The 26957-nt window shown below is 49.8% G+C and overlaps 2 protein-coding genes across 2 annotated transcripts in view; one reads left to right on the top strand and one right to left on the bottom strand.

The window, feature by feature from the left end:
* LOC308042187 (rap1 GTPase-activating protein 1-like) overlaps positions 1–6606 on the top strand; it is a gene marked incomplete at both ends in the record, with an annotated part of 56410 nt that extends 49804 nt beyond the window's left edge. The window contains 2 exons of the mRNA XM_080347377.1: positions 5476–5539; positions 6555–6606. Coding sequence (XP_080203503.1) covers positions 5476–5539; positions 6555–6606 — 116 coding nt within the window. The remainder of the gene's footprint in view (positions 1–5475; positions 5540–6554) is intronic.
* A 12312-nt stretch (positions 6607–18918) lies between these two features.
* The window catches only part of LOC308042135 (rap1 GTPase-activating protein 1-like), a gene marked incomplete at both ends in the record, with an annotated part of 189226 nt that continues 181187 nt past the window's right edge, over positions 18919–26957 (bottom strand). Inside the window, 2 exons of the mRNA XM_080347247.1 lie at positions 18919–18970; positions 19108–19225. Of these exons, the coding sequence (XP_080203373.1) occupies positions 18919–18970; positions 19108–19225 (170 nt within the window). The remainder of the gene's footprint in view (positions 18971–19107; positions 19226–26957) is intronic.

Below are 26957 nucleotides of genomic sequence, written 5' to 3'. Positions count from 1 at the left end.
GTTTGTAGTCTACCTGGAGCCCAGATCAAGGATATCACTAGAAAGCTCCCCAAACTGGCGCACCCGACAGACTACTACCCGCTGCTGGTCTTCCAGACAGATGGGGAGGAAGCTGCTTCGTGTAGTCTGAGGGGAATGAAGAATGATTTCAAGGTCTTGGGAAGGATGGTGAAAGACTCAGGGGCTCAAGTGATCTTCTCTTCACTCCTTCCATCTTCAAGTGACGATGTGGGATGGAATAGGAAAATTCATTCTCTAAATGGTTGGCTCCAAGAGTGGTGCTATAGGCAGGGGTTTGGATTTTTTGATAATGGTTGGTTCTATAAGACACCAATCCGGACAGTGTCACGTGGGAAAGGTTTATCTCGTAGCGGCAGAAGAATGCTGGGGCAGGAATTAGCTGGGCTCATTTGGAGAGCTTTAAAACTAGGCTGGAAGGGGGATGGGCTTGTAGCTGGGCTTGTCCCAGTGGGGCAGCATTCTAAAACTGATGAGGGCCGGGTGGCCTCCTATGCCCCTAGGGAGAAATGGGTGTGCTCCACTCGCTCCCTGAAATGCCTCTACACCAATGCGCGCAGCATGGCGAATAAACAGGAGGAGTTAGAATCCTATGTCCGGTCGGGAGATTATGATCTGGTGGCAATTACAGAAACATGGTGGGACAGTTCACATGACTGGAATGTGGTCATGGATGGCTATGCCCTTTTCAGAAAAGACAGGCCAGCCAGGCGTGGTGGTGGAGTTGCTCTCTATGTGAGAGAGCAACTACAATGTACTAAATTCTGCCCAGGAGTGGAGGATGAGCGAGTTGAGAGTGTATGGGTCAGGATCAAGGGGCAGGCTGGCAGGGGTGACACTGTTGTGGGTGTCTATTACAGGCCACCAGATCAGGCTGAGGAAGTTGATGAGGCCTTCTATGGGCAGCTGAGAGTGGCCTCACAGTCACAGGCCCTGGTTGTTTTGGGTGATTTTAACTTCCCTGATGTTTGCTGGAAGGACCATTCAGCCAGCCAGCCACAGTCCAGAAGGTTCCTCCAGTGCATTGATGATAACTTCCTCATGCAGATGGTGGAGGAGCCGACTAGGAGAGGTGCACTGCTGGACCTCATCCTCACTAACAAGGAGGGTCTGGTCGAAGCAGTAAAGGTTGGGGGCTGCCTGGGTTGCAGTGACCACGAGATGGTGGAGTTCAGCATCTTGTGTGGCAGGAACAGAATAGCAAGTAGAATTGCAACCCTGGACTTTAGCAGGGCTAACTTTGGCCTTTTCAAGCAATTGCTGGGGGAAATCCCATGGGCAAGACTGCTTGAAGAAAAAGGGGCCCAAGAGAGCTGGATTGCATTCAGAGATTGCTTCTTCCACGCTCGGGATCAGAGCATCCCCACACGTAGGAAGTCAAGGAAGGGTGCCAGGAGGCCTGCATGGTTGAATAGGGAATCTGTTGGGTATGCTCAAGCAGAAGAGGAGAGTTTACAGGTCATGGAAGCAGGGGCTGGCCACTTGGGAAGAATATAAGGCTGCTGTTAGAGGATGTAGGAAGGCAGCTAGGATAGCCAAGGCCTCCTTAGAATTACAGCTGGCGAGAGGTGTCAAGGACAGTAAAAAGAACTTTTTCAAATACATAGCGGATAAAACTAATACCAGAGGCAATGTAGGCCCACTGAGGAATGGGGTGGGTGCCCTGGTGGCGGAAGATACAGAGAAAGCAGAATTACTGAATGCCTTCTTTGTCTCTGTCTACTCTGCCGGAGGCTGTCCTGGGGAGCCCTGTACCCCTGAGACCCCGGATGAAGCCAGGTCCATGGAGGAGTTTGCTTTAGTTGATGAGGACTGGGTTAAGGAGCAATTAAATAGTCTGGACATCCATAAATCCATGGGTCCAGATGGGATGCATCCGCGGGTGCTGAGGGAGCTGGCTGAAGTCATTGCTGGACCGCTCTCCATCATCTTTGCCAAGTCTTGGGAAAGGGGAGAGGTGCCCGAGGAATGGAGGAAAGCAAATGTCACTCCAGTCTTCAAAAAGGGCAAGAAGGAGGACCCGGGTAATTATAGACCGGTCAGCCTCACCTCTGTCCCTGGGAAAGTAATGGAACAGCTTATCCTTGGTGCCATCTCAAGGCATATCAAGGATAAGAGGGTTATTAGGGGCAGTCAGCATGGCTTTACCAAGGGTAGGTCATGCTTGACCAACCTCATAGACTTTTATGAGAATGTAACAAGGTGGATGGATGATGGCAGAGCCGTGGATGTGGTCTACCTTGACTTCAGTAAAGCCTTTGACACAGTCTCCCACAGCATCCCCACAGCTAAGTTGAGGAGGTGTGGTCTAGACGATAGAGTAGTGAGGTGGGCTACAAACTGGCTTAAGGAGAGAAGCCAGAGAGTGGTAGTCAATGGTGCGGAGTCTAGTTGGAGGCCAGTATCTAGTGGAGTGCCTCAGGGGTCAGTACTGGGGCCAATATTATTCAATATATTCATTAACGATTTAGACGAGGGAATAGAGTGTACTATCAGCAAGTTTGCTGATGACACTAAGCTGGGAGGAGTGGCTGACACGCCAGAAGGCTGTGCTGCCATCCAGCGAGACCTGGACAGGCTGGAGAGTTGAGCGGGGAATAACCTGATGAAATTTAACAAGGGAAAGTGTAGAGTCCTGCATCTGGGCAGGAACAACCCCAGGTTCCCGTATAGGTTGGGAAATTACATATTAGAGAGCAGTGTAGGGGAAAGGGACCTGAAGGTCCTGGTGGACAACAGGATGACCATGAGCCAGCACTGTGCCCTTGTGACCAGGAAGGCCAATGGCATCCTGGGGTGTATTAGAAGGGGGGTGGTTAGTAGATCAAGAGAGGTCCTCCTTCTCCTCTACACTGCCCTGGTGAGACCACATCTGGAATATTGTGTCCAGTTCTGGGCCCCTCAGTTCAAGAAGGAAAGGGAACTGCTGGAGAGCGTCCAGTGTAGGGCAACCAAGATGATTAAGGGAATGGAGCACCTCCCTTATGAGGAAAGGCTGAGGGAGCTGGGTCTCTTTAGTTTGGAGAAGAGGAGACTGAGGGGTGTCACGGAATATTACCCCGAAGGACAACAGGGTCCAAAGCAGCCTTTTTTAAACTGGTGAAACAGGGTTTTAATATTCCAAAGTGACTTAAATACAGGTTCGAATATCAGCTGGAAACTTATTTAGGGGCGGCAACCACTACAGCAGGCGGTCCACAGAGTGCATGCACGTGGCTTCACTCAAAACAATGCCGGAGTCGCCCCTGAGTCCCGGAGAAGCACACACTTGCCCAAGCCTATCCGTAATTATTTTAAAGAGATAATTTAAAGTATGTGTGCAAACGTGCACAGAAAGTATGAATATACTCGCAATCCTGCGAGAAGTTTTACTCACGGCCGTGGCGGCGAGGCAAGCGGAGACTCCGTTCCAGGGAGCTGGGGGGGGGGCCGTGGCTCCTGGCGGCAGTGGCTAAGCTCGTTCTCTGAGAAAACTCCAACCCAAAAGGAAGTTTTCGACGAGTGTCCCGTTTTTTAAGAGCTTGACCTGACTGCAGTCATTCCTCCTATTCCCGGAAGCCCCCCAAAAACATCCCCCACCCTGGGTGTGGGCGCCCAGCGGCTTTTTGCCCCTAACGACTCTGGTGTGGGTGCTCTGGGGCCAGACAAAGAAGTCATTAGGCCCATGGCAGCCAGGAGAGAGGGGGATGTGCCCACTCCTCCATAATGAAGGAGGGAGGGGGGAGAGTGGGGGGCAGAAGAGGGGGAGAGAGGCGAGGGGGGGTTGCATTCTGCCACAATCCCACCCTGTGACTACAGTCATGGTCAAGTCATAACTCCAGAGTGGTGTGACAGCCACCTCTTGCCTCCAAAGTAAAAGGGGACATTCCTGCCAGTGAGCCTTAATGTCCACTGTGGATCGCCATATCTCATGTGTTGACTTACCCCTGCCAAACAGTTATTAATCACAATATACAATAGAATCGAGGTAATTGCAACAATCAACAATTGCCCAAGGTAATTAATGAGTCCCAGCATCAGTCACAGTTCATTAGTGTTTCCATTCCTGTGACTGTCTTCCTTCTGAATGGCTTGCTGGTTTTAGCTAGATCCTTTTCCACCCCGTCATTGTTGGCGGTGTTTTCAAGGCATCTGGATGCTTTTCCATCCCTTGCTGGTGTTAGCTGGATCTTCTTCCACAACAGGAACAGAGATTTTGTAGAAGGAAAACCTACAGCAACACTCATCAGCTGTTTTAACCTGAGCATTTTACTTACGCAAGAGTAGCAGCTTTATTCTGCATTCCCCATCAGGCACTCGTGCACACACATTAAATCACACGCGCCCGGACACCCATAGGCCATGTGGGGTCCCCGGCTGCTGCAGCAATGGGGAGCTGGTGTAGCTAAAACTTCACACCAAACACACACAAGCAAACACCTTAAGACAACCACTGCAATGGGGGTTTAAGTTAAAAGGTTAAACTTCTGCTGTAACAAAACGGGCTGTATACAGCAAAATACACGTGCCTCTTTAACCCTCCAAAGCAATGACTTATTATTATTATTTTGTGCAAATTTTAAAATCTTCAAATATGCATAAAAGCAATATCAACAACAAAAGTTGTTAAGTCTACTAATACTGAAACTTCCGTAATGCAAAGGCACATGTCCAGGCCGAAGCAAAGGCTAGTGCCATGGTTCTGCTTGCTACTGGTCAGAATCCTCTATTAGTCTCTTAATAGGAGACAGCTTGTTGTGGAGATACACGCATCTGTACTTCTCTTCCACCCTGTCATCTTCCTTTGCCCTGCAAGAAAACACAAAGAACAGACCTCGGTCCCTTTGGAACCGGGCTTTCATAGTCAACATGTTAGACTAGCTCAGAAGTTCTGAGCAGAAAATATCTCTTGGACCTTTTGTTTTAGGGGCAGGTCTTTATCGAGTTACTGCCTGTTATTGACTCTTTATCAAAATCATTCATGACCTCCATAATGCCTCATTTAGCTGCAGTGGAGTGCCAGTAAATTTTTTTTGATAGCAAGTAATATTAGCAGCTACTTTTAGCAAGCAGCAGTGCTAAGGTACGTTGCCGGGTCCTAATGGGAGCTGCCTCTGAACCTCAGAGAGCACTGAGCCGGGGCGGGGTTGCTGGTCGCAAGCCGCGGCTTTTTTTTTTTTTTTTTTTTTTAACTTCAGTTTGCAAGCCGGGGTGGGGGGGGCGCTCCCGCCCGCAGCGAGTCGGGGTGGGGGGGCGGCCAGCCGGAAGGTGGTTGCCTGCCCGCGCTCGCGAGGCCGGGCCGCCCCGCCCCACACCACCAGGACTTAGGGTCCAGGAACAGTAGCGGGCCGGGGGGAGATGTGCAGAGAGGCGACAGAAGTTTTACGGGGGGAAGTTTGCGTCCGTTTTTCGGGTTATGCCCGTACTGGACATGCGTTTCTAGCAGCTCTCTCAGGCCTCTCCGTTTCATGCCGCCAGTCCCGGGGCAGTCGCCGGCACTCGCGGGGTGGGGCTTTGCTATGCCAGACCCCCCGAGTTGCCGGTATGGGGAGGGGGCCGTCTGGACACTGCGGCTTTTTATTTGCCTTTCTTCAAGATCATTAACAACCTCCGTAGTGCCCCGTTTTGCTGCATTTAGCAGGGGGGGACGTGGGGTACCGGTTATTGTAGATGTGGGTGGAGCAGGAGCAAGTTGCAAGGGTGTAGAGGTAAATGGCAATATTTTAATACAGGCTACCTCTGCCCTGTGACTTCCAAAGCTCCAAATCTCCCCATTAGGTAAGCACCATCGTCTACCTGCCAAAATATCGAATCCCAATATGTTCGCTTTATAAGGACTCAGGGCAACTTCCACAGCCGTTGTCCACTTTTTCCCAGGCAGCAAAAGGTGGATTCGAGCTAAAGGACATCTCTCTGCTACACCCGTTACCCCTACTATAATGATGGCCTTCCTTGATGGTTTAATCCCGAGTTTGTCAGCTTGCCCCCTGTTCAAAACACTGATTTGTGCGCCCGTGTCAATTAGAAATTTTACACTTATCCGCCTTGGGCCAACGGGGATATGTATGTATGGTTTTTTATCACTGGACCATTGGCAAGAGAATACAGAGCGGGTGGGGCGGTCCCGGTTCCCATCCGCCTTTACTAGTTTTTTGACTCCCTTTGTGAGGATGCGAAAGGGTTAGTGTTTCACTTGTCCTCGGGGGAGGGGGCGGTTGCCGGTGCCTTCTCTTTGTTCTCTGATCTTCCCTCTAAGTATTCCACTAGCTCCTGTAAATGCTCAGTGGAGAGCTTGTGCACCAGTTTTCAAGGCACGCCCAAAGCGGCTGCACGGTGCCAGAGGTCGCTCCGCTGCAAACTGCTACTCTGATTTGACTGGCAGCCAAAACGCTCCGGTTTCTGTGACGGGGGGGTGCGGCCTGGTGGGGGAGGGTCCCTGAAGAGGCTCGGCTCGGCTCGTCTTCCGGACCGCCCGGCTTCTATACGGGCTGCCGCTCGGGTCTACCCACCCCATCTCGCGCCCATGTGTAACCACATTGTGTAAAATTTCCGCCCAGGTTAATACATGTTCAGGAGGACTTCGGGGATTTTGCTTATTACGATCGATAGCCCCCTGAATTTTTTCCTTAAGGGATTGGACATATATTTTTAAGGCATCCGGTAATCCTTTAATAAGCAGCCAAAGGTGGACCGGATCCACCGGCGCCGCCATAGGGGAGGACTGCCGGCCTCTTTCATACATTGCTTGTATACAAGCCGCCTTTTAAACTCCCTCGGCAAGGTTCGATAAACCTTTTATAACAATTGCCACCGGCTCCCCACGTTCCCTAGGATCTATACCACCAGCCCAGTAAGCTACACGAGATGTGATGGACTGATCACCGTCTGGACCATCACTTAAAAATACCCCTGGGCCCCAGAAACCTGTGGCCTCGTCCTTACTCAATAATATTCTATCACCCCCAGTAAGTGAAACGCGCCAAAGATATTCAGTCTCTGTCTCGCCCGGCTTCCGTGAGAATCTAGTTTGTAAATCCCCTAGCTCCAGTCCTGAATATGGCGTGCTATGGGTAGCCGTGCGTGGATTTCTGCCTCGGCCGTCCGTATGTGTTTCAGTTCTAATAAGAGGACGCACGTTCTTAGTCTCTACCCCCCCTTCATCAGCGCTGTTTTCAGAGTCAGTATCTCTGTTGAGAAGCGGGGGGGGCCGAGGAGCACGCCTGAGCTGGGGGGACGCTAGAGGAAGCTCTCATATTAATTAACAAAAACTCAAGTTTTTGTTCCAAAAAACCAAGTTTCTGTTCTAACAAGCCAAATCTCTGTTCTAAGTAATCCGATCGTATGCTTTGTCGCAAAAAGTCCTGTATTAGACAGTCAAACTGTTCGCTCTGCCGCGAGTGGTTTTGCTTTAAAAGGTCAAACTCTTTGCCTTGCCGCGAAAGGTCCTGCTTTAAGGAGTTAAACTGTTCGCTCTGCTGCGAAAAGTCCTGCTTTAAGGAGTCAAACTTTTCGCTTTGCTGTGAAAAGTCCTGCTTTAAGGAGTCAAACTTTTCGCTTTGCTGCGAAAGGTTTTGCTTTAAAGAGTCAAATTGTTTGGTTTGCCACAAAAGGTCCTGCTTTAAGGAGTCAAACTTTTCCCTTTGCCGCGAGAAGTTTTCCTCCATTCGGTGCTTAAGTTTACACAGATCCTGTGCTACCTTTAAGCAAACACACAAACTGAAGCACATCGCGCACCATATAATGAAAAACCACGCCGCAAAATGCCAGGTTTCTGCAGAAATGTTACTCAACCCTCTAAAAAGTACCTCCATGTCTGATATCCTGCCGACTACGCCAAATTGTCACGGAATATTACCCCGAAGGACAACAGGGTCCAAAGCAGCCTTTATTAAACTGGTGAAACAGGGTTTTAATATTCCAAAGTGACTTAAATACAGGTTCGAATATCAGCTGGAAACTTATTTAGGGGCGGCAACCGCTACAGCAGGCGGTCCACAGAGTGCATGCACGTGGCTTCACTCAAAACAATGCCGGAGTCGCCCCTGAGTCCCGGAGAAGCACACACTTGCCCAAGCCTATCCGTAATTATTTTAAAGAGATAATTTAAAGTATGTGTGCAAACGTGCACAGAAAGTATGAATATACTCGCAATCCTGCGAGAAGTTTTACTCACGGCCGTGGCGGCGAGGCAAGCGGAGACTCCGTTCCGGGGAGCTGGGGGGGGGGCCGTAGCTCCTGGCGGCAGTGGCTAAGCTCGTTCTCTGAGAAAACTCCAGGGCCAAAGAGAAGTTTTCGACGAGTGTCCCGTTTTTTAAGAGCTTGACCTGACTGCAGTCATTCCTCCTATTCCCGGAAGCCCCCCAAAAACATCCCCCACCCTGGGTGTGGGCGCCCAGCGGCTTTTTGCCCCTAACGACTCTGGTGTGGGTGCTCTGGGGCCAGACAAAGAAGCCATTAGGCCCATGGCAGCCAGGAGAGAGGGGGATGTGCCCACTCCTCCATACTGAAGGAGGGAGGGGGGAGAGTGGGGGGCAGAAGAGGGAGAGAGAGGCGAGGGGGGGTTGCATTCTGCCACAAGGGGTGACCTTATTAATGTTTATAAATATATAAAGGGTGAGTGCCACGAGGATGGCAGGCTCTTCTCGGTGGCAAACAATAATAGGACAAGCGGTAATGGGATCAAGCTGGACCACAAGAGGTTCCACTTCAATTGGAGAAAAAAATTAAGGGTGATAGAGCACTGGAACAGGCTGCCTAGGGGGGTTGTGGAGTCTCCTTCTCTGAAGACATTCAAGACCCACCTGGACATGGTCCTGTGCGACCTCACCTAGGAATTCCTTTCTCCAGCAGGGGGATTGGACTAAATGATCTTTTGAGGTCCCTTCCAATCCCAAACATACTGTGATACTGTGATACTGTGATACTGTCCAGGGGGGTTTGTGACAAAAACAGTGTCTAATGAAGTTTGTGACACACACACAGTCCAAATGGGTTTGAAACACACACACTCTCTAGGGAGTTTGTGACACACACGCTGTCAAACGGGGTTTGTGATACACACACTCTCCAATGGGGTTTGTGACACACACTGTGTACAGGGGGGTTTGTGACACACACGATGTCCAATAGGGTTTGAGAAACACTCCCTGTCCAAAGGGTTTTGTGACACAAAGCCTGTCCAGGGTCGTTTCTGGCACACACACTGTCCAGGGGTGTTTGTCATACACACACTGTCCAGTCAGGTTTGTGACACACACACTGTTCAATGGGGTTTGTGACACACACACAGTTTAATGGTGATGGTGACACACACACTATCCAAAGGGGCTTGTTATCCACAGAAACTGTCGAAGGGGGTTTATAAAATACACACTGTCCATGGGGGTTTATGAAATACACACTGTCCATGGGGGTTTATGACACACACACTGCATACTGGTGTTTGTGACACACACGCTGTCCAATGGGGTTTGTGACACACACACTGTCCAATGGGGGTTTCTGACACACACACTGTCCAATGGGATTTGTTACACACACGCAGTCCAATGAGCTTTGTGACACACACACAGTCCAAAGGTGTTTGTGACACACACACTATCCAAATGGGTTTGTGACACACACGTTGTCTAATGGGGTTTGTGACAGACACACTGTCCAGGGGGGTTTGTGACACATACGCTTTCCAATGGGGTTTATGACACACAAACTGTCCTATGAGGTTTGTGACAAACACACTGTCCAGTGAGGTTTGTGACACACACACTGTCCAGGGGGTTTGTGACACACACACTGTCCAATGTGGTTTATGACACACACATACTGTCCAAAGGAGTTCGTGACACACACACAGTCCAATGGGGTTTGTAAGACACACGCTGTCCGGGGGTTTTGTGAGACACACGCTGTCCAGGAGGGTTTGTGACACACACGCTGTCGTCTCCGGTTTGTGATACACACGTTGTCCAATCGGGTTTGAGAGAACCACACGGTCCATGGCGGTTTGTGACACACACAGTGTCCAATAAGGTTTGTGACACACATGCTCTCCAGTGGGGTTTGTGACACACACTGTCCATGGGGATTTGAGACAAAGATGCTGTCCATTGGAGTTTGTGACACACACGCTGTGGAATGGGGTTTGTGACACACACGCTGTCCAATGGAGTTTACGACACACAGGCAGTCCAAGGGGTTTTGAGACACACATACGGTAGCCGGGAGTATGTGACACACACACTGTCCTGGAGGGTTTGTGACACACACGCTATCCAATGGGGTTTGTGAAAGACACGCTGTCCAATGGGTTTTGTGACACACATGCTGTTCAGTGTAGTCAGTGACACACACGCTGTCTAATCGGTTTTATGAGACAGAGGCTGTTCAATAGGGTTTGTGACACACATACTGTCCAGCGCAATTTGTGACACACACGTTCAAACAAGTTTTTTGACAGAGACGCTGTCCAATGGGGTTTGTGACATACAATCTATCCAGGGGCGTCTGTGACACAAAGGCTGTCCAGGGGTGTCCAGGAGGCTTTGTGACACACTCACAGTCCAATTGTGTTTGTGAAACACACACTGTCCACTGAGGTTTATGACACACTTGTTGTCTAACGTGGTTTGTGACAAACACACTGTCCAATGGGTTTTGTGACACACACGCTGTCCAGTGGGGTTTGTGACACACACGCTGTCCAACGTGGTTTGTGACACACACGCTGTCCAGTGGGGTCTGTGACACACACACTGTCCAATGCGGTTTCTTACACACACTTTCCAACGGGGTTTTTGACAGACACGCTGTCCAATGGGATTTGTGACACACACACACACAGTCCAAAGGGGTTTGTGACAGAGACACTGTCCAATGGTGTTTGTGAAACACAGACTGTCCAATGGGGTTTGTGACACACACACAGTCCAATGGGGTTTGAGACAGAGACACTGTCAAATGGTGTTTGTGACACACACGCTGTTCAATGGGGGTCTGTGACACACACAGTCCAACGGGGTCTGTGACTGACACGCTGTCCAATGGGTTTTGTGACACACACACTCTGTCCAAAGGGGTTTGTGACACATACACTGTCCTATGGGTTTGTTAGACACACGTTCTCCAATAGGGTTTGTGGCACAGATGCTGTCCAATGGGGTTTGTGTCACACAGACGGTCCATGGTGGTTTGTGGCACACACAGTGTCCAAGAGGGTTTGTGACACACACAATGTCGAAGGGGGATTCTGACACACACACTGTGTATTGGGGTTTGTGACACACACAATGTAAAACGGGGACTGTTATACACATGTAGTACAAAGGAGTTTGTGACATACTCGCTGTCCAATGGCGTATGTGACACACACAGTGCCCAGGGGTGTTTGTGACACACACGCTGTCCAATGGGGTTTGAGGCACACACACTGTTCAGGAGGGTTTCTGACACACGCACTGTCCAATGGTGTTTGTGACATACACACTGTCCAGGGGGGTTTGTGACACACACACTGTCTAGGGCGGTTTGTGATATACTCGCTGTCCAATGGGGTTTGAGACAGAGACACTGTCTCGGGGGTTTGTGACACACACACAGTCTTATGGAGTTTGAGACAGAGAAACAGTCCAATGGTGTTTCTGAATCACACACTGTCCAATGAGGTTTGTGACACACACGCTGTTCAATCGGGTTAGTGACACACACACAGTCCAACGAGGTCTCTGACTGACATGCTGTCCAACTGTGTTTGTGACACACACTCTATCGAATGGTGTTTGTGACACACACACTGAACAAAGGGGTTTGTGACACACACACTGTCTAGGGGGGTTGTGACACACGCTGTCAAACAGGGTTTGTGACACACACACTGTCCAATGGGGCTTGTGACACACACACAGTTGAATGAGATTTGAGACAGACACACTGTCTAATGGCGTTTGTCACACACATAGGCCAATGGGGTTTGAGACATACACACTATCTAGGGGAGTTTGTGACACAATCGCTGTCCGAAGGGGTTTGAGAGAGAGACTCTGACCAGGGGGGGTTGTGACAGACACACAGTCCAATGGGGTTTGAGACACAGACACTGTCTAATGGCGATTGTAACACACAGACAGTCCAATGGGGTTTGAGACATAGACACTGTCCAATGGTGTTTGTGAAACACACACTGTCCAATGGGGTTTGTGACACACACGTTGTCTACGTGGTTTGTAACAAGCACACTGTCCAATGGTTTTTCTGAGACACACATTACCCAGGGGCGTTAGTGACACACACACTGTCCAACGCGGTTTCTGACACACACTTTCCAACGGGGTTTTTGACAGACACGCTGTGCCATGGGGCTTGTGACACACACAGAGTCCAAATGGGTTTGTGACACACAGACTGTCCCATAGGGTTTGTGACACACACACTGTCCAGGGGTGGTTGTGACACACACGCTGTCCAATGGGGTTTGTGACACACACCCTGTCCAGGGGCGTTTGTGAAGCAGATGCTGTCCAATGGGTTTTTGTCACACAAACGGTCCATGGCAGTTTTTGACACACACAGTGTCCAAGGGGGTTTGTGACACACATACTGTCCAATGAGATTTGTGACAGACACGCTGTCCAGAAGTGTTTGTGACACACACACTGTACAATGGGGTTTGAGACACACACATGGTCCAGGAGGGATTCTGACACACACACTGTCCAAGGAGTTTCTAACACACATTGTCCAATGGGGTTTGTGACACGCACACACTGTCCAATGGGGTTTGTGACACACATACTGTCCAATGAGATTTGTTACACACATGCTGTCCAGGGGGGTTTGTGACACACACGCTGTCCAATGGGGTTTGTGACACAGACGCTGTCCAATCAGGATTCTGACGCACACTCTTTCCAATTGGGTTTGTGACACACACACAGTCCGGGGGGGTTGTGACATACACATACAGTCCAATGGTGTTTGTGACACACACACTGTCCAATGCGGTTTGTGACACACACTCCGTCTAGGGGATGTGTGGCATACACGCTGTCCAATGGGGTTTGCGACACACACGCAGTCTAAAGGGACTTTGTGACACGCACACAGTCCAATGGTGTTTGTGACTCACATGCACTTCAATGGGGTTTGTGACACACACACACAGTCCAATGGGGTTTGAGACACACATACTGTCCAATGAGGTTTGTTACACACACGCTGTCCAGGAGGGTTTGTGACACATACACTGTCTAGGGGGGTTTGTGATATACTGGCTGTCCAATGGGGTTTGAGACAGAGACACTGTCACGGGGGTTTGTGACACACACACAGTCTTATGGGGTTTGAGACAGAGACACAGTCCAATGGTGTTTCTGAATCACACACTGTCCAATGAGGTTTGTGACACACACGCTGTTCAATCGGGTTAGTGACACACACACAGTCCAATGAGGTCTCTGACTGACACGCTGTCCAATTGTGTTTGTGACACACACTCTATCGAATGGTGTTTGTGACACACACACTGAACAAAGGGGTTTGTGACACACACAATGTAAAACGGGGACTGTGACACATGCTGTCGAACGGGGTTTGTGACACACACACCGTCCAATGGGGTTTGAGACACACACGCTATCCAGGAGGGTTTCTGACACACACACTGTCCAATGGTGTTTGTGACACACACACTGTCCAATGGAGCTTGTGACACACACACAATTAAATGGGATTTGAGACAGACACACTGTCTAATGGTGTTTGCCACACACACACAGTCCAATGGGGTTTGAGACACACACTCTGTCTAGGGGGGTTTGTGACACACTCGCTGTCCAATGGGGTTTGAGATAGAGACGCTGTCCAGGAGGGTTTGTGACAGACACACAGTCCAATGGGGTTAGAGAAAGAGACACTGTCCAATGGGGTTTGTGAAACACACACTGTCCAATGGTGTTTGTGACACACACGGTGTCTAACGTGGTTTGTAAAAAGCACACTGTCCAATGGGTTTTGTGACACACACACCCTATCCAGGGGGGTATTTGACACAAACACAGTCCAACGGGGTTTGCGTCACACACACTTTCCAATGGGGTTAGTGACAGACAGGCTGTCAAGGGTTGTTAGTGACATACACGCTGTCAATAGGGGTTTATTACACACATGCTGTCCAGGGGATTTGTGACACGCATACTGTCCAATGGGGTTTGTGAAATACACGCTGTCCAATAGGGTTTTTGACACACACGCTGTTCAATGGGGTTTCTTATACACACTCTGTCCAATGGGATTTGTGACATTCAAACTTTCCAATGGGGTTTGTGACACACAGCCTGTCCAGGGGCGTTTGTGACACATACGCTGTCCATTCGGGTTTGGATAAATACTCTGTCCAATGGGGTGTGTGACACACACAGTGTCCAGGAGGCTTTGTGACACACTCACAGTCCAATTGTGTTTGTGAAACACACACTGTCCAGTGAGATTTATGACACACTTGTTGTCTAACGTGGTTTGTGACAAACACACTGTCCAATGGGTTTTGTGACACACACGCTGTCCAGTGGGGTTTGTGACACACACGCTGTCCAACGTGGTTTGTGACACACACGCTGTCCAGTGGGGTCTGTGACACACACACTGTTCAATGCGGTTTCTTACACACACTTTCCAACGGGGTTTTTGACAGACACGCTGTCCAATGGGATTTGTGACACACACACACACAGTCCAAAGGGGTTTGTGACAGAGACACTGTCCAATGGTGTTTTTGAAACACAGACTGTCCAATGGGGTTTGTGACACACACACAGTCCAATGGGGTTTGAGACAGAGACACTGTCAAATGGTGTTTGTGACACACACGCTGTTCAATGGGGGTCTGTGACACACACAGTCCAACGGGGTCTGTGACTGACACGCTGTCCAATGGGTTTTGTGACACACACACTCTGTCCAAAGGGGTTTGTGACACATACACTGTCCTATGGGTTTGTTAGACACACATTCTCCAATAGGGTTTGTGACACAGATGCTGTCCAATGGGGTTTGTGTCACACAGACGGTCCATGGTGGTTTGTGGCACACACAGTGTCCAAGAGGGTTTGTGACACACACAATGTCGAAGGGGGATTCTGACACACACACTGTGTATTGGGGTTTGTGACACGCACAATGTAAAAGGGGGACTGTTACACACATGTAGTACAAAGGGGTTTTTGACACACACGCTGTCCAATGGGGTTTGAGACACACACACTGTCCAGGAGGGTTTCTGACACACGCACTGTCCAATGGTGTTTGTGACACACACACTGTCCAATGGGGCTTGTGACACACACACAGTTGAATGAGATTTGAGACAGACACACTGTCTAATGGTGTTTGTCACACACACACAGTCCAATGGGGTTTGAGACACTGTCTAATGGGGATTGTAACACACAGACAGTCCAATGAGGTTTGAGACATAGACACTGTCCAATGGTGTTTGTGAAACACAAACTGTCCAATGGGGTTTGTGACACACACGTTGTCTACGTGGTTTGTAACAAGCACACTGTCCAATGGTTTTTGTGACACACACATTATCCAGGGGCGTTTGTGACACACACACTGTCCAACGCGGTTTCTGACACACACTTTCCAACGGGGTTTTTGACAGACACGCTGTCCAATGGGTCTTGTGACACACACAGAGTCCAAATGGGTTTGAGACACACAGATTGTCCCATAGGGTTTGTGACACACACGCTGTCCAGAGGTGGTTGTGACACACACGCTGTCCAATGGGGTTTGTGACACACACCCTGTCCGGGGGCGTTTGTGAAGCAGATGCTGTCCAATGGGTTTTTGTCACACAAACGGTCCATGGCAGTTTGTGACACACACAGTGTCCAAGGGGGTTTGTGACACACATACTGTCCAATGAGATTTGTGACAGACACGCTGTCCAGAAGTGTTTGTGACACACACACTGTACAATGGGGTTTGAGACACACACACGGTCCAGGAGGTGTTCTGACACACACACTGTCCAAAGGAGTTTCTAACACACATTGTCCAATGGGGTTTGTGACACGCACACACTGTCCAATGGGGTTTGTGACACACATACTGTCCAATGAGGTTTGTTACACACACGCTGTCCAGGGGGGTTTGTGACAGACACACAGTCCAATGGGGTTTGAGAAAGAGACACTGTCCAATGGGGTTTGTGAAACACACACTGGCCAATGGTGTTTGTGACACACACGGTGTCTAACGTGGTTTGTAAAAAGCACACTGTCCAATGGGTTTTGTGACACACACACCCTATCCAGAGGGGTATTTGACACAAACACAGTCCAACGGGGTTTGCGTTACACACACTTTCCAATGGGGTTAGTGACAGACAGGCTGTCAAGGGTTGTTAGTGACATACACGCTGTCAATGGGGTTTATTACACACATGCTGTCCAGGGGATTTGTGACACGCATACTGTCCAATGGGGTTTGTGACACACACACACACAGTCCAAAGGGGTTTGTGACAGAGACACTGTCCAATGGTGTTTGTGAAACACAGACTGTCCAATGGGGTTTGTGACACACACACAGTCCAATGGGGTTTGAGACAGAGACACTGTCAAATGGTGTTTGTGACACACACGCTGCTCAATGGGGGTCTGTGACACACACAGTCCAACGGAGTCTGTGACTGACACGCTGTCCAATGGGTTTTGTGACACACACACTCTGTCCAAAGGGGTTTGTGACACATACACTGTCCTATGGGTTTGTTAGACACACGTTCTCCAATAGGGTTTGTGACACAGATACTCTCCAATGGGGTTTGTGTCACACACAGAGTCTTATGGGGTTTGAGACAGAGACACAGTCCAATGGTGTTTCTGAATCACACACTGTCCAATGAGGTTTGTGTGGCAGAATGCAACCTCCCCCTCGCCTCTCTCCCCCTCTTCTGCCCCCACTCTCCCCCTCCCTCCTTCAGTATGGAGGAGTGGGCACATCCCCCTCTCTCCTGGCTGCCGCAGGCCTAACAGCCTCTTTGTCTGGCCCCAGAGCACCCATACCAGAGTCACTAGGGGCAAAAAGCTGCTGGGCGCCCACACCCAGGGTGGGGGATGTTTTTGGGGGGCTTCCGGGAATAGGAGGAATGACTGCAGTCAGGTCAAGCTCTTAAAACGGGACACTCGTCGAAAACTTCTCTTTGGCCCTGGAGTTTTCTCGGAGAACGAGCTTAGCCACTGCCGCCAGGAGCTACGGCCCCCCCCCCCAGCTCCCCGGAACGGAGTCTCCGCTTGCCTCGCCGCCACGACCGTGAGTAAAACTTCTCGCAGGATTGCGAGTATATTCATACTTTCTGTGCACGTTTGCACACATACTTTAAATTATCTCTTTAAAATAATTACGGATAGACTTGGGCAAGTGTGTGCTTCTCCGGGACTCAGGGGCGACTCCGGCATTGTTTTGAGTGAAGCCACGTGCATGCACTCTGTGGACCGCCTGCTGTAGCGGTTGCCGCCCCTAAATAAGTTTCCAGCTGATATTCGAATCTGTATTTAAGTCACTTTGGAATATTAAAACCCTGTTTCACCAGTTTAATAAAGGCTGCTTTGGACCCTGTTGTCCCTCGGGGTAATATTCCGTGACAATTTGGCGTAGTCGGCAGGATATCAGACATGGAGGTACTTTTTAGAGGGTTGAGTAACATTTCTGCAGAAACCTGGCATTTTGCGGCGTGGTTTTTCATTATGTGGTGCGCGATGTGCTTCAGTTTGTGTGTTTGCTTAAAGGTAGCACAGGATCTGTGTAAACTTAAGCACCGAATGGAGGAAAACTTCTCGCGGCAAAGGGAAAAGTTTGACTCCTTAAAGCAGGACCTTTTGTGGCAAACCAAACAATTTGACTCTTTAAAGCAAAACCTTTCGCAGCAAAGCGAAAAGTTTGACTCCTTAAAGCAGGACTTTTCGCAGCAAAGCGAAAAGTTTGACTCCTTAAAGCAGGACTTTTCGCAACAGAGCGAAAAGTTTGACTCCTTAAAGCAGGACTTTTCGCAGCAGAGCGAACAGTTTAACTCCTTAAAGCAGGACCTTTCGCGACAAGGCAAAGAGTTTGACCTTTTAAAGCAAAACCTCTCGCGGCAGAGCGAACAGTTTGATTGTCTAATACAGGACTTTTCGCGACAAAGCATACGATCGGATTACTTAGAGAAGAGATTTGGCTTGTTAGAACAGAAACTTGGTTTTTTGGAACAAAAACTTGAGTTTTTGTTAATTAATATGAGAGCTTCCTCTAGCGTCCCCCCAGCTCAGGCGTGCTCCTCGGCCCCCCCGCTTCTCAACAGAGATACTGACTCTGAAAACAGCGCTGATGAAGGGAGGGTAGAGACTAAGAACGTGCGTCCTCTTATTAGAACTGAAACACATACGGACGGCCGAGGCAGAAATCCACGCACGGCTACCCATAGCACGCCATATTCAGGACTGGAGCTAGGGGATTTACAAACTAGATTCTCACGGAAGCCGGGCGAGACAGAGACTGAATATCTTTGGCGCGTTTCACTTACTGGGGGTGATAGAATATTATTGAGTAAGGACGAGGCCACAGGTTTCTGGGGCCCAGGGGTATTTTTAAGTGATGGTCCAGACGATGATCAGTCCATCACATCTCGTGTAGCTTACTGGGCTGGTGGTATAGATCCCAGGGAACGTGGGGAGCCAGTGGCAATTGTTATAAAAGGTTTATCGGACCTTGCCGAGGGAGTTCAAAAGACGGCTTGTATACAAGCAATGTATGAAAGAGGCCGGCAGTCCCCCCCTATGGCGGCGCCGGTGGATCCGGTCCACCTTTGGCTGCTTATTAAAGGATTACCGGATGCCTTAAAAATATATGTCCAATCCCTTAAGGAAAAAATTCAGGGGGCTATCGATCGCAGTAAGCAAAATCCCCGAAGTCCTCCTGAACATGTATTAACCTGGGCGGAAATTTTACACAATGTGGTTACACATGGGCGCGAGATGGGGTGGGTAGACCCGAGCGGCAGCCCGTATAGAAGCCGGGCGGTCCGGAAGACGAGCCGAGCCGAGCCTCTTCAGGGACCCCCCCCCCCACCAGGCCGCCCCTCCCGTCACAGAAACCGGAGCGTTTTGGCTGCCAGTCAAATCAGAGTAGCAGTTTGCAGCGGAGCGACCTCTGGCACCGTGCAGCCGCTTTGGGCGTGCCTCGAAAACTGGTGCACAAAGCTCTCCACTGAGCATTTACAGGAGCTAGTGGAATACTTAGAGGGAAGATCAGAGAACAAAGAGAAGGCACCGGCAACCGCCCCCCCCCTCCGAGGACAAGCGAAACACTAACCCTTTCGCATCCTCACAAAGGGAATCAAAAAACTAGTAAAGGCGGATGGGAACCGGGACCGCCCCACCCGCTCTGTATTCTCTTGCCAATGGTCCAGTGATAAAAAACCATACATACATATCCCCGTTGGTCCAAGGCGGATAAGTGTGAAATTTCTAATTGACACGGGCGCACAAATCAGTGTTTTGAACAGGGGGCAAGCTGACAAACTCGGGATTAAACCATCAAGGAAGGCCATCAATATAGTAGGGGTAACGGGTGTAGCAGAGAGATGTCCTTTAGCTCGAATCCACCTTTTGCTGCCTGGGAAAAAGCGGACAACGGCTGTGGAAGTTGCCCTGAGTCCTTATAAAGCGAACATATTGGGATTCGATATTTTGGCAGGTAGACGATGGTGCTTACCTAATGGGGAGATTTGGAGCTTTGGAAGTCACAGGGTAGAGGTAGCCTGTATTAAAATATTGCCATTTACCTCTGCACCCTTGCAACTTGCTCCTGCTCCACCCACATCTACAATAACCTGTACCTCACGTTCCCCCCTGCTAAATGCAGCAAAACGGGGCACTACGGAGGTTGTTAATGATCTTGAAGAAAGGCAAATAAAAAGCCGCGGTGTCCAGACGGCCCCCTCCCCGTACCGGCAACTCGGGGGGTCTGGCATAGCAAAGCCCCACCCTGCGAGTGCCGGCGACTGCCCCGGGACTGGCGGCATGAAACGGAGCGGCCTGAGAGAGCTGCTAGAAACGCATGTCCAGTACGGGCATAACCCGAATAACGGACGCAAACTTCCCCCCGTAAAACTTCTGTCGCCTCTCTGCGCATCTCCCCCCGGCCCGCCACCGTTCCTGGACCCTAAGTCCTGGTGGTGTGGGGCGGGGCGGCCCGGCCTCGCGAGCGCGGGCAGGCAACCACCTTCCGGCTGGCCGCCCCCCCCCGACTCGCTGCGGGCGGGAGCGCCCCCCCACCCCGGCTTGCAAACTGAAGTTAAAAAAAAAAAAAAAAAAAAAAGCCGCGGCTTGCGACCAGCAACCCCGTCCCGGCTCAGTGCTCTCTGAGGTTCAGAGGCAGCTCCCATTAGGACCCGGCAATGTGCCTTAGCACTGCTGCTTGCTAAAAGTAGCTGCTAATATTACTTGCTATCAAAAAAATTTACTGGCACTCCACTGCAGCTAAATGAGGCATTATGGAGGTCATTAATGATTTTGATAAAGAGTCAATAACAGGCAGCAACTCGATAAAGACCTGCCCCTAAAACAAAAGGTCCAAGAGATATTTTCTGCTCAGAACTTCTGAGCTAGTCTAACATGTTGACTATGAAAGCCCGGTTCCAAAGGGACCGAGGTCTGTTCTTTGTGTTTTCTTGCAGGGCAAAGGAAGATGACAGGGTGGAAGAGAAGTACAGATGCGTGTATCTCCACAACAAGCTGTCTCCTATTAAGAGACTAATAGAGGATTCTGACCAGCAGCAAGCAGAATCATGGCACTAGCCTTTGCTTCGGCCTGGACATGTGCCTTTGCATTACGGAAGTTTCAGTATTAGCAGACTTAACAACTTTTGTTGTTGATATTGCTTTTATGCATATTTGAAGATTTTAAAATTTGCACAAAATAATAATAATAATAATAAGCCATTACTTTGGAGGGTTAAAAGAGGCACGTGTATTTTGCTGTATACAGCCCGTTTTGTTACAACAGAAGCTTAACCTTTTAACTTAAACCCCCATTGCAGTAGTTGCCTTAAGGTGTTTGCTTGTGTGTGTTTGGTGTGAAGTTTTAGCTACACCAGCTCCCCATTGCTGCAGCAGCCGGGGACCCCACATGGCCTATGGGTGTCCGGGCGCGTGTGATTTAATGTGTGTGCACGAGTGCCTGATGGGGAATGCAGAATAAAGCTGCTACTCTTGCATAAGCCAAATGCTCAGGTTAAAACAGCTGATGAGTGTTGCTGTAGGTTTTCTTTCTACAAAATCTCTGTTCCTGTTGTGGAAGAAGATCCAGCTAACACCAGCAAGGGATGGAAAAGCATCCAGATGCCTTGAAAACACCGCCAACAATGACGGGGTGGAAAAGGATCCAGCTAAAACCAGCAAGTCATTCAGAAGGAAGACAGTCACGGGAATGGAAACACTAATGAACTGTGACTGATGCTGGGACTCATTAATTACCTTGGGCAATTGTTGATTGTTGCAATTACCTCGATTCTATTGTATATTGTTATTAATAACTGTTTGGCAGGGGTAAGTCAACACATGAGATATGGCGATCCACAGTGGACATTAAGGCTCACTGGCAGGAATGTCCCCTTTTACTTTGGAGGCAAGAGGTGGCTGTCACACCACTCTGGAGTTATGACTTGACCATGACTGTAGTCACAGGGTGGGATTGTGGCAGAATGCAACCCCCCCCTCGCCTCTCTCCCCCTCTTCTGCCCCCACTCTCCCCCTCCCTCCTTCAGTATGGAGGAGTGGGCACATCCCCCTCTCTCCTGGCTGCCATGGGCCTAATGACTTCTTTGTCTGGCCCCAGAGCACCCACACCAGAGTCGTTAGGGGCAAAAAGCCGCTGGGCGCCCACACCCAGGGTGGGGGATGTTTTTGGGGGGCTTTCGGGAATAGGAGGAATGACTGCAGTCAGGTCAAGCTCTTAAAACGGGACACTCGTCGAAAACTTCTCTTTGGCCCTGGAGTTTTCTCGGAGAACGAGCTTAGCCACTGCCGCCAGGAGCTACGGCCCCCCACCCAGCTCCCCGGAACGGAGTTTCCGCTTGCCTCGCCGTCACGGCCGTGAGTAAAACTTCTCGCAGGATTGCGAGTATATTCATACTTTCTGTGCACGTTTGCACACATACTTTAAATTATCTCTTTAAAATAATTACGGATAGGCTTGGGCAAGTGTGTGCTTCTCCGGGACTCAGGGGCGACTCCGGCATTGTTTTGAGTGAAGCCACGTGCATGCACTCTGTGGACCGCCTGCTGTAGTGGTTGCCGCCCCTAAATAAGTTTCCAGCTGATATTCGAACCTGTATTTAAGTCACTTTGGAATATTAAAACCCTGTTTCACCAGTTTAATAAAGGCTGCTTTGGACCCTGTTGTCCCTCGGGGTAATATTCCATGACAGTTTGTGACACACATGCTGTTCAATCGGGTTAGTGACACACACACAGTCCAACGAGGTCTCTGACTGACACGCTGTCCAATTGTGTTTGTGACACACATTCTATCGAATGGTGTTTGTGACACACACATTGAACAAAGGGGTTTGTGACACACACAATGTCTAGGGGGATTGTGACACACGCTGTCGAATGGGGTTTGTGACACACACACCGTCCAATGGGGTTTGAGACACACACACTGTCCAATGAGGCTTGTGAACACACACAATTAAATGGGATTTGAGACAGACACACTGTCTAATGGTGTTTGTCACACACACACTGTCCAATGGGGCTTGTGAACACACACAATTAAATGGGATTTGAGACAGACACACTGTCTAATGGTGTTTGTCACACACACAGTCCAATGGGGTTCGAGACACACACACTGTCTAGGGGGGTTTGTGACACACTCGCTGTCCAATGGGGTTTGAGATAGAGACGCTGTCCAGGAGGGTTTGTGACAGACGCACAGTCCAATGGGGTTTGAGACATAGACACTTTCCAATGGTGTTTGTGAAACACACACTGTCCAATGGGGTTTGTGACACACACGTTGTCTACGTGGTTTGTAACAAGCACACTGTCCATTGGTTTTTGTGACACACACATTATCCAGGGGCGTTAGTGACACACACACTGTCCAGCGCGGTTTCTGACACATACGCTGTCCATGGGGGTTTGTGACACACATACAGTCCAATGGGTTTTGAGACATACACGCTGTCCAATAGGGTTTTTGACACATACGCTGTCCAATGGGGTTTGTTTTACACACTCTGTCCAATAGGATTTGTGACACACACACTTTTCAATGGGGTTTGTAACACACACACTGCCCAGGGGTGTTTGTGATATACACAATGTCTAGGGGGGTTGTGACACACGCTGTCGAACGGGGTTTGTGACACACACACTGTCCAATGGGGTTTGAGACACACACACTGTCCAATGAGGCTTGTGACACACACACAATTAAATGGGATTTGAGACAGACACACTGTCTAATGGTGTTTGTCACACACACACAGTCCAATGGGGTTCGAGACACACACACTGTCTAGGGGGGTTTGTGACACACTCGCTGTCGAATGGGGTTTGAGATAGAGACGCTGTCCAGGAGGGTTTGTGACAGACACACAGTCCAATGGTGTTTGAGAAAGAGACACTGTTCAATGGGGTTTGTGAAACACAGACTGTCCAATGGGGTTTGTGACACACACACAGTCCAATGGGGTTTGAGACAGAGACACTGTCAAATGGTGTTTGTGACACACACGCTGTTCTACGGGGGTCTGTGACACACACAGTCCAACGGGGTCTGTGACTGACACGCTGTCCAACGAGTTTTGTGACACACACACTCTGTCCAAAGGGGTTTGTGACACATACACTGTCCTATGGGTTTGTTAGACACACGTTTTCCAATAGGGTTTGTGACACAGATGCTGTCCAATGGGGTTTGTGTCACACAGACGGTCCATGGTGGTTTGTGGCACACACAGTGTCCAAGAGGGTTTGTGACACACACAATGTCGAAGGGGGATTCTGACACACACACTGTGTATTGGGGTTTGTGACACACACAATGTAAAACGGGGACTGTTACACACATGTAGTACAAAGGGGTTTGTGACATACACGTTGTCCAATGGGGTACATGAAACACACAGTGCCCAGGGGTGTTTGTGACACACACGCTGTCTAATGGGGTTTGAGACACACACGCTGTCCAGGAGTGTTTGTGACACACGCACTGTCCAATGGTGTTTGTGAGACACACACTGTCCAATGGGGCTTTGTGACACACACACTGTAAAATGGGGTTTGTTACACACCCACTGTCCAGTGGTATTTGTTGACACACAGACTGTCCAGGGGGGTTGTGACACATGCTGTCTAACGGCGATTTTGACACACACGCTGTCCAATGGTGTTTCTGAAACACACACTGTCCAAAAGGGTTTGTGACACACAAACAGTTAAATGGCGTTTGAGACACACAGTCTATTGTTTTTTGTCAGAAAGACACAGTCCATTGAGTTTGAGACACACACACTGTCTCGGGGGGTTTGCGACACACTCGGTGTCCAATGGGGTTTGAGATAGAGACACTGTCCAGGGGAGTTCGTGACACACACATAGTCCATTTCGGTTTGAGACAGACACATTTTCAAATGGGGTTTTTGACACACACACTGTCCAATTGGTTTTGTGTCACACACGTTCTCTAATCTGGTTTATGACAACCTCACTTTCCAATGGCTTTTGTGACACAGACACTGTCCAGGGGAGTCTGAGGCACAAACATTATCCAATGGGGTTTGTGACACACACAGAGTCCAATGGTGTTTGTGACACACACACTGTCCAATGGTGTTTCTGACACACACGCTGTCCAGAGGGGTTTGTGACACACACGTTGTCCAATGGGGTTTGTGACACACACTCTCCAATGAGGTTTGAGTCCCACACCCTGTCCAATGGGGTTTGAGACACACACGCCGTTCAAAGGGGTTTGTGACACACACACAGTCCAATGTTCTGTGTCACACACTCGCTCTCCACTCGGGTCTGTGACACACACGCTTTCCATTGTGGTTTGTGACACACACACAGTCCAACGGGGTTTGTGACACACACACATTCCAACGGGGTTTGTGACTGACATGCTGTCCAATGGGGAATGTGTCACACAGAGGGTCCATGGCGGTTTGTGAGACACCCAGTGTCCAAGGGGTTTTGTGACACACAAAATGTTCAAGGGGAATTCTGACACACACCCTGTCCATGGGGGTTTTTGACACACACTGAAATTTGACTGTGTATGTGTCACAAACCCAATTGGACAGCGTGTGTATCGCTAAGCGGCTAAGTGCTCGGCAAGTAAGCTACCACGAGGCATGTCGTACGGAGAAAATACCAACAGATCCTCGGTCCACACATTGTTTCTGATACATGCTTGAACGCAATACGTTCCTGCACGCTGTGGCGTGAGAAATGCAGGACTGGGCAACGTCGTGCAACACGCGGAACGTTGAAAACAAACGGCGCAGCTGTGCACTCACTCCAGCTTAAGAACGAATGGAGCCCGCACCAAGGCACACGCATGTGGACAGACAGTGGTTTGTAGACACAAACGCTTTCACGCACACGGTCGTCCAAGTACAGGGACATATCTGCAGGTACCCTCCAAAAGAATATTCTCGTGCAGCCACGTATGCGTGTTGCAGTACGCCAACCATCAACGGACGTGTTTACCCTCAAGCACGTCGGTACGCTTCGCTTACGTCTTTCTGCCCATAGATGGGAGTGGGTGCGCTTGTGGATGTGTGCATGTGTGTGGCCAGGCGTTTGCTTACGCATCAGTTTGTGAAAAGGTAGGTGCTTTTCTCTAGCTGCGTTCGCGTGCACGAGGTGGTGGGTGCACATACCTGGGAGCATGTGGAAAGATTTCTGCTTGGTTTTCAGTGGGGAATCGTGTGTGTTCCCGTGGACAAACAGAAGGCGTAGCAACTAGGTTCCGGCGCAGAAAACGCAAGTTTTCCCATGCGCTCTCTTTCTCTCCCTATAGCGAGTCGTGTATAGAAACCGCTAAGCCTGCGATCCGCAAGTAAGCTGCCACGAAGCATGCCGTACGGAGAGAATACCAACAGATCCTCGGTCCACACATTGTTTCTGATACAGGCTTGAACGCAAATACGTTCGTGCTGCTGTGGCATGAAAGACGTCCGTCAGAATATGTGATTGCACGCACCGGTGAAATTGCTTGGTTAATCCGTTCAATCCTGGTGTGCGGGGTTTTGAGAACTGGCTCTGTGGAGTCGTCTGCGGAAATGCCGCTGTCGGAACACGCACACTCGGTTGTTTACCAAAATATAGGCAGACGCCTTTTACCACGTCGTTTAGCATGCAGAGGGGTACGTCTGTTCCGAAGAGACAACGGAAACGCGTGTGCACGCATAGAAGAAAAACCCGACCAGGTGCCTTTTTGTGTGAACATGAAACAGCCGTCTATACACTCGCAGACACGCGAACGTGCATCAATGCAGTCACACAGCCACCAGCTTTTGAGCACAGGCTCTGCTGGTTTTGGCACTCTTCAGGCACACTCCTGAAAGCTGCGCACGCTGCTGTTCATACGCTAAATGGCGTCTTCGGAAACATTTCTCCGGTCGATCTACAGCTCTGATTCCTTCTCGTGTTACTGAGAAATGTCAGCGCAGGGAATCCGTCTCTGTCGAGCACATGTCAATCCCTCTTCGGTTTTCCCCTCTAGACTCTGCCTTGATGATTTCCCTGGTCTCTCTTCACTGGAGCAGTCATGGCTGTGCTGTGTTACACATAGGCACAGCCAAAGCACACCAAGTGTCGAGAGGCACACTCCGCTGAGCTCAACACTAGCACAGATGCACATGTGCGACGAAATCAGCTCACATGCTTGTGGAG

Source organism: Nesoenas mayeri (assembly GCF_963082525.1).
Source record: "Nesoenas mayeri genome assembly, chromosome: 1".
In the NCBI taxonomy this organism is placed as follows: Eukaryota; Metazoa; Chordata; class Aves; order Columbiformes; family Columbidae; genus Nesoenas; species Nesoenas mayeri.
Note: the sequence above shows the minus strand (reverse complement) of the source record. Positions and strands in the feature narration are given on the sequence as shown.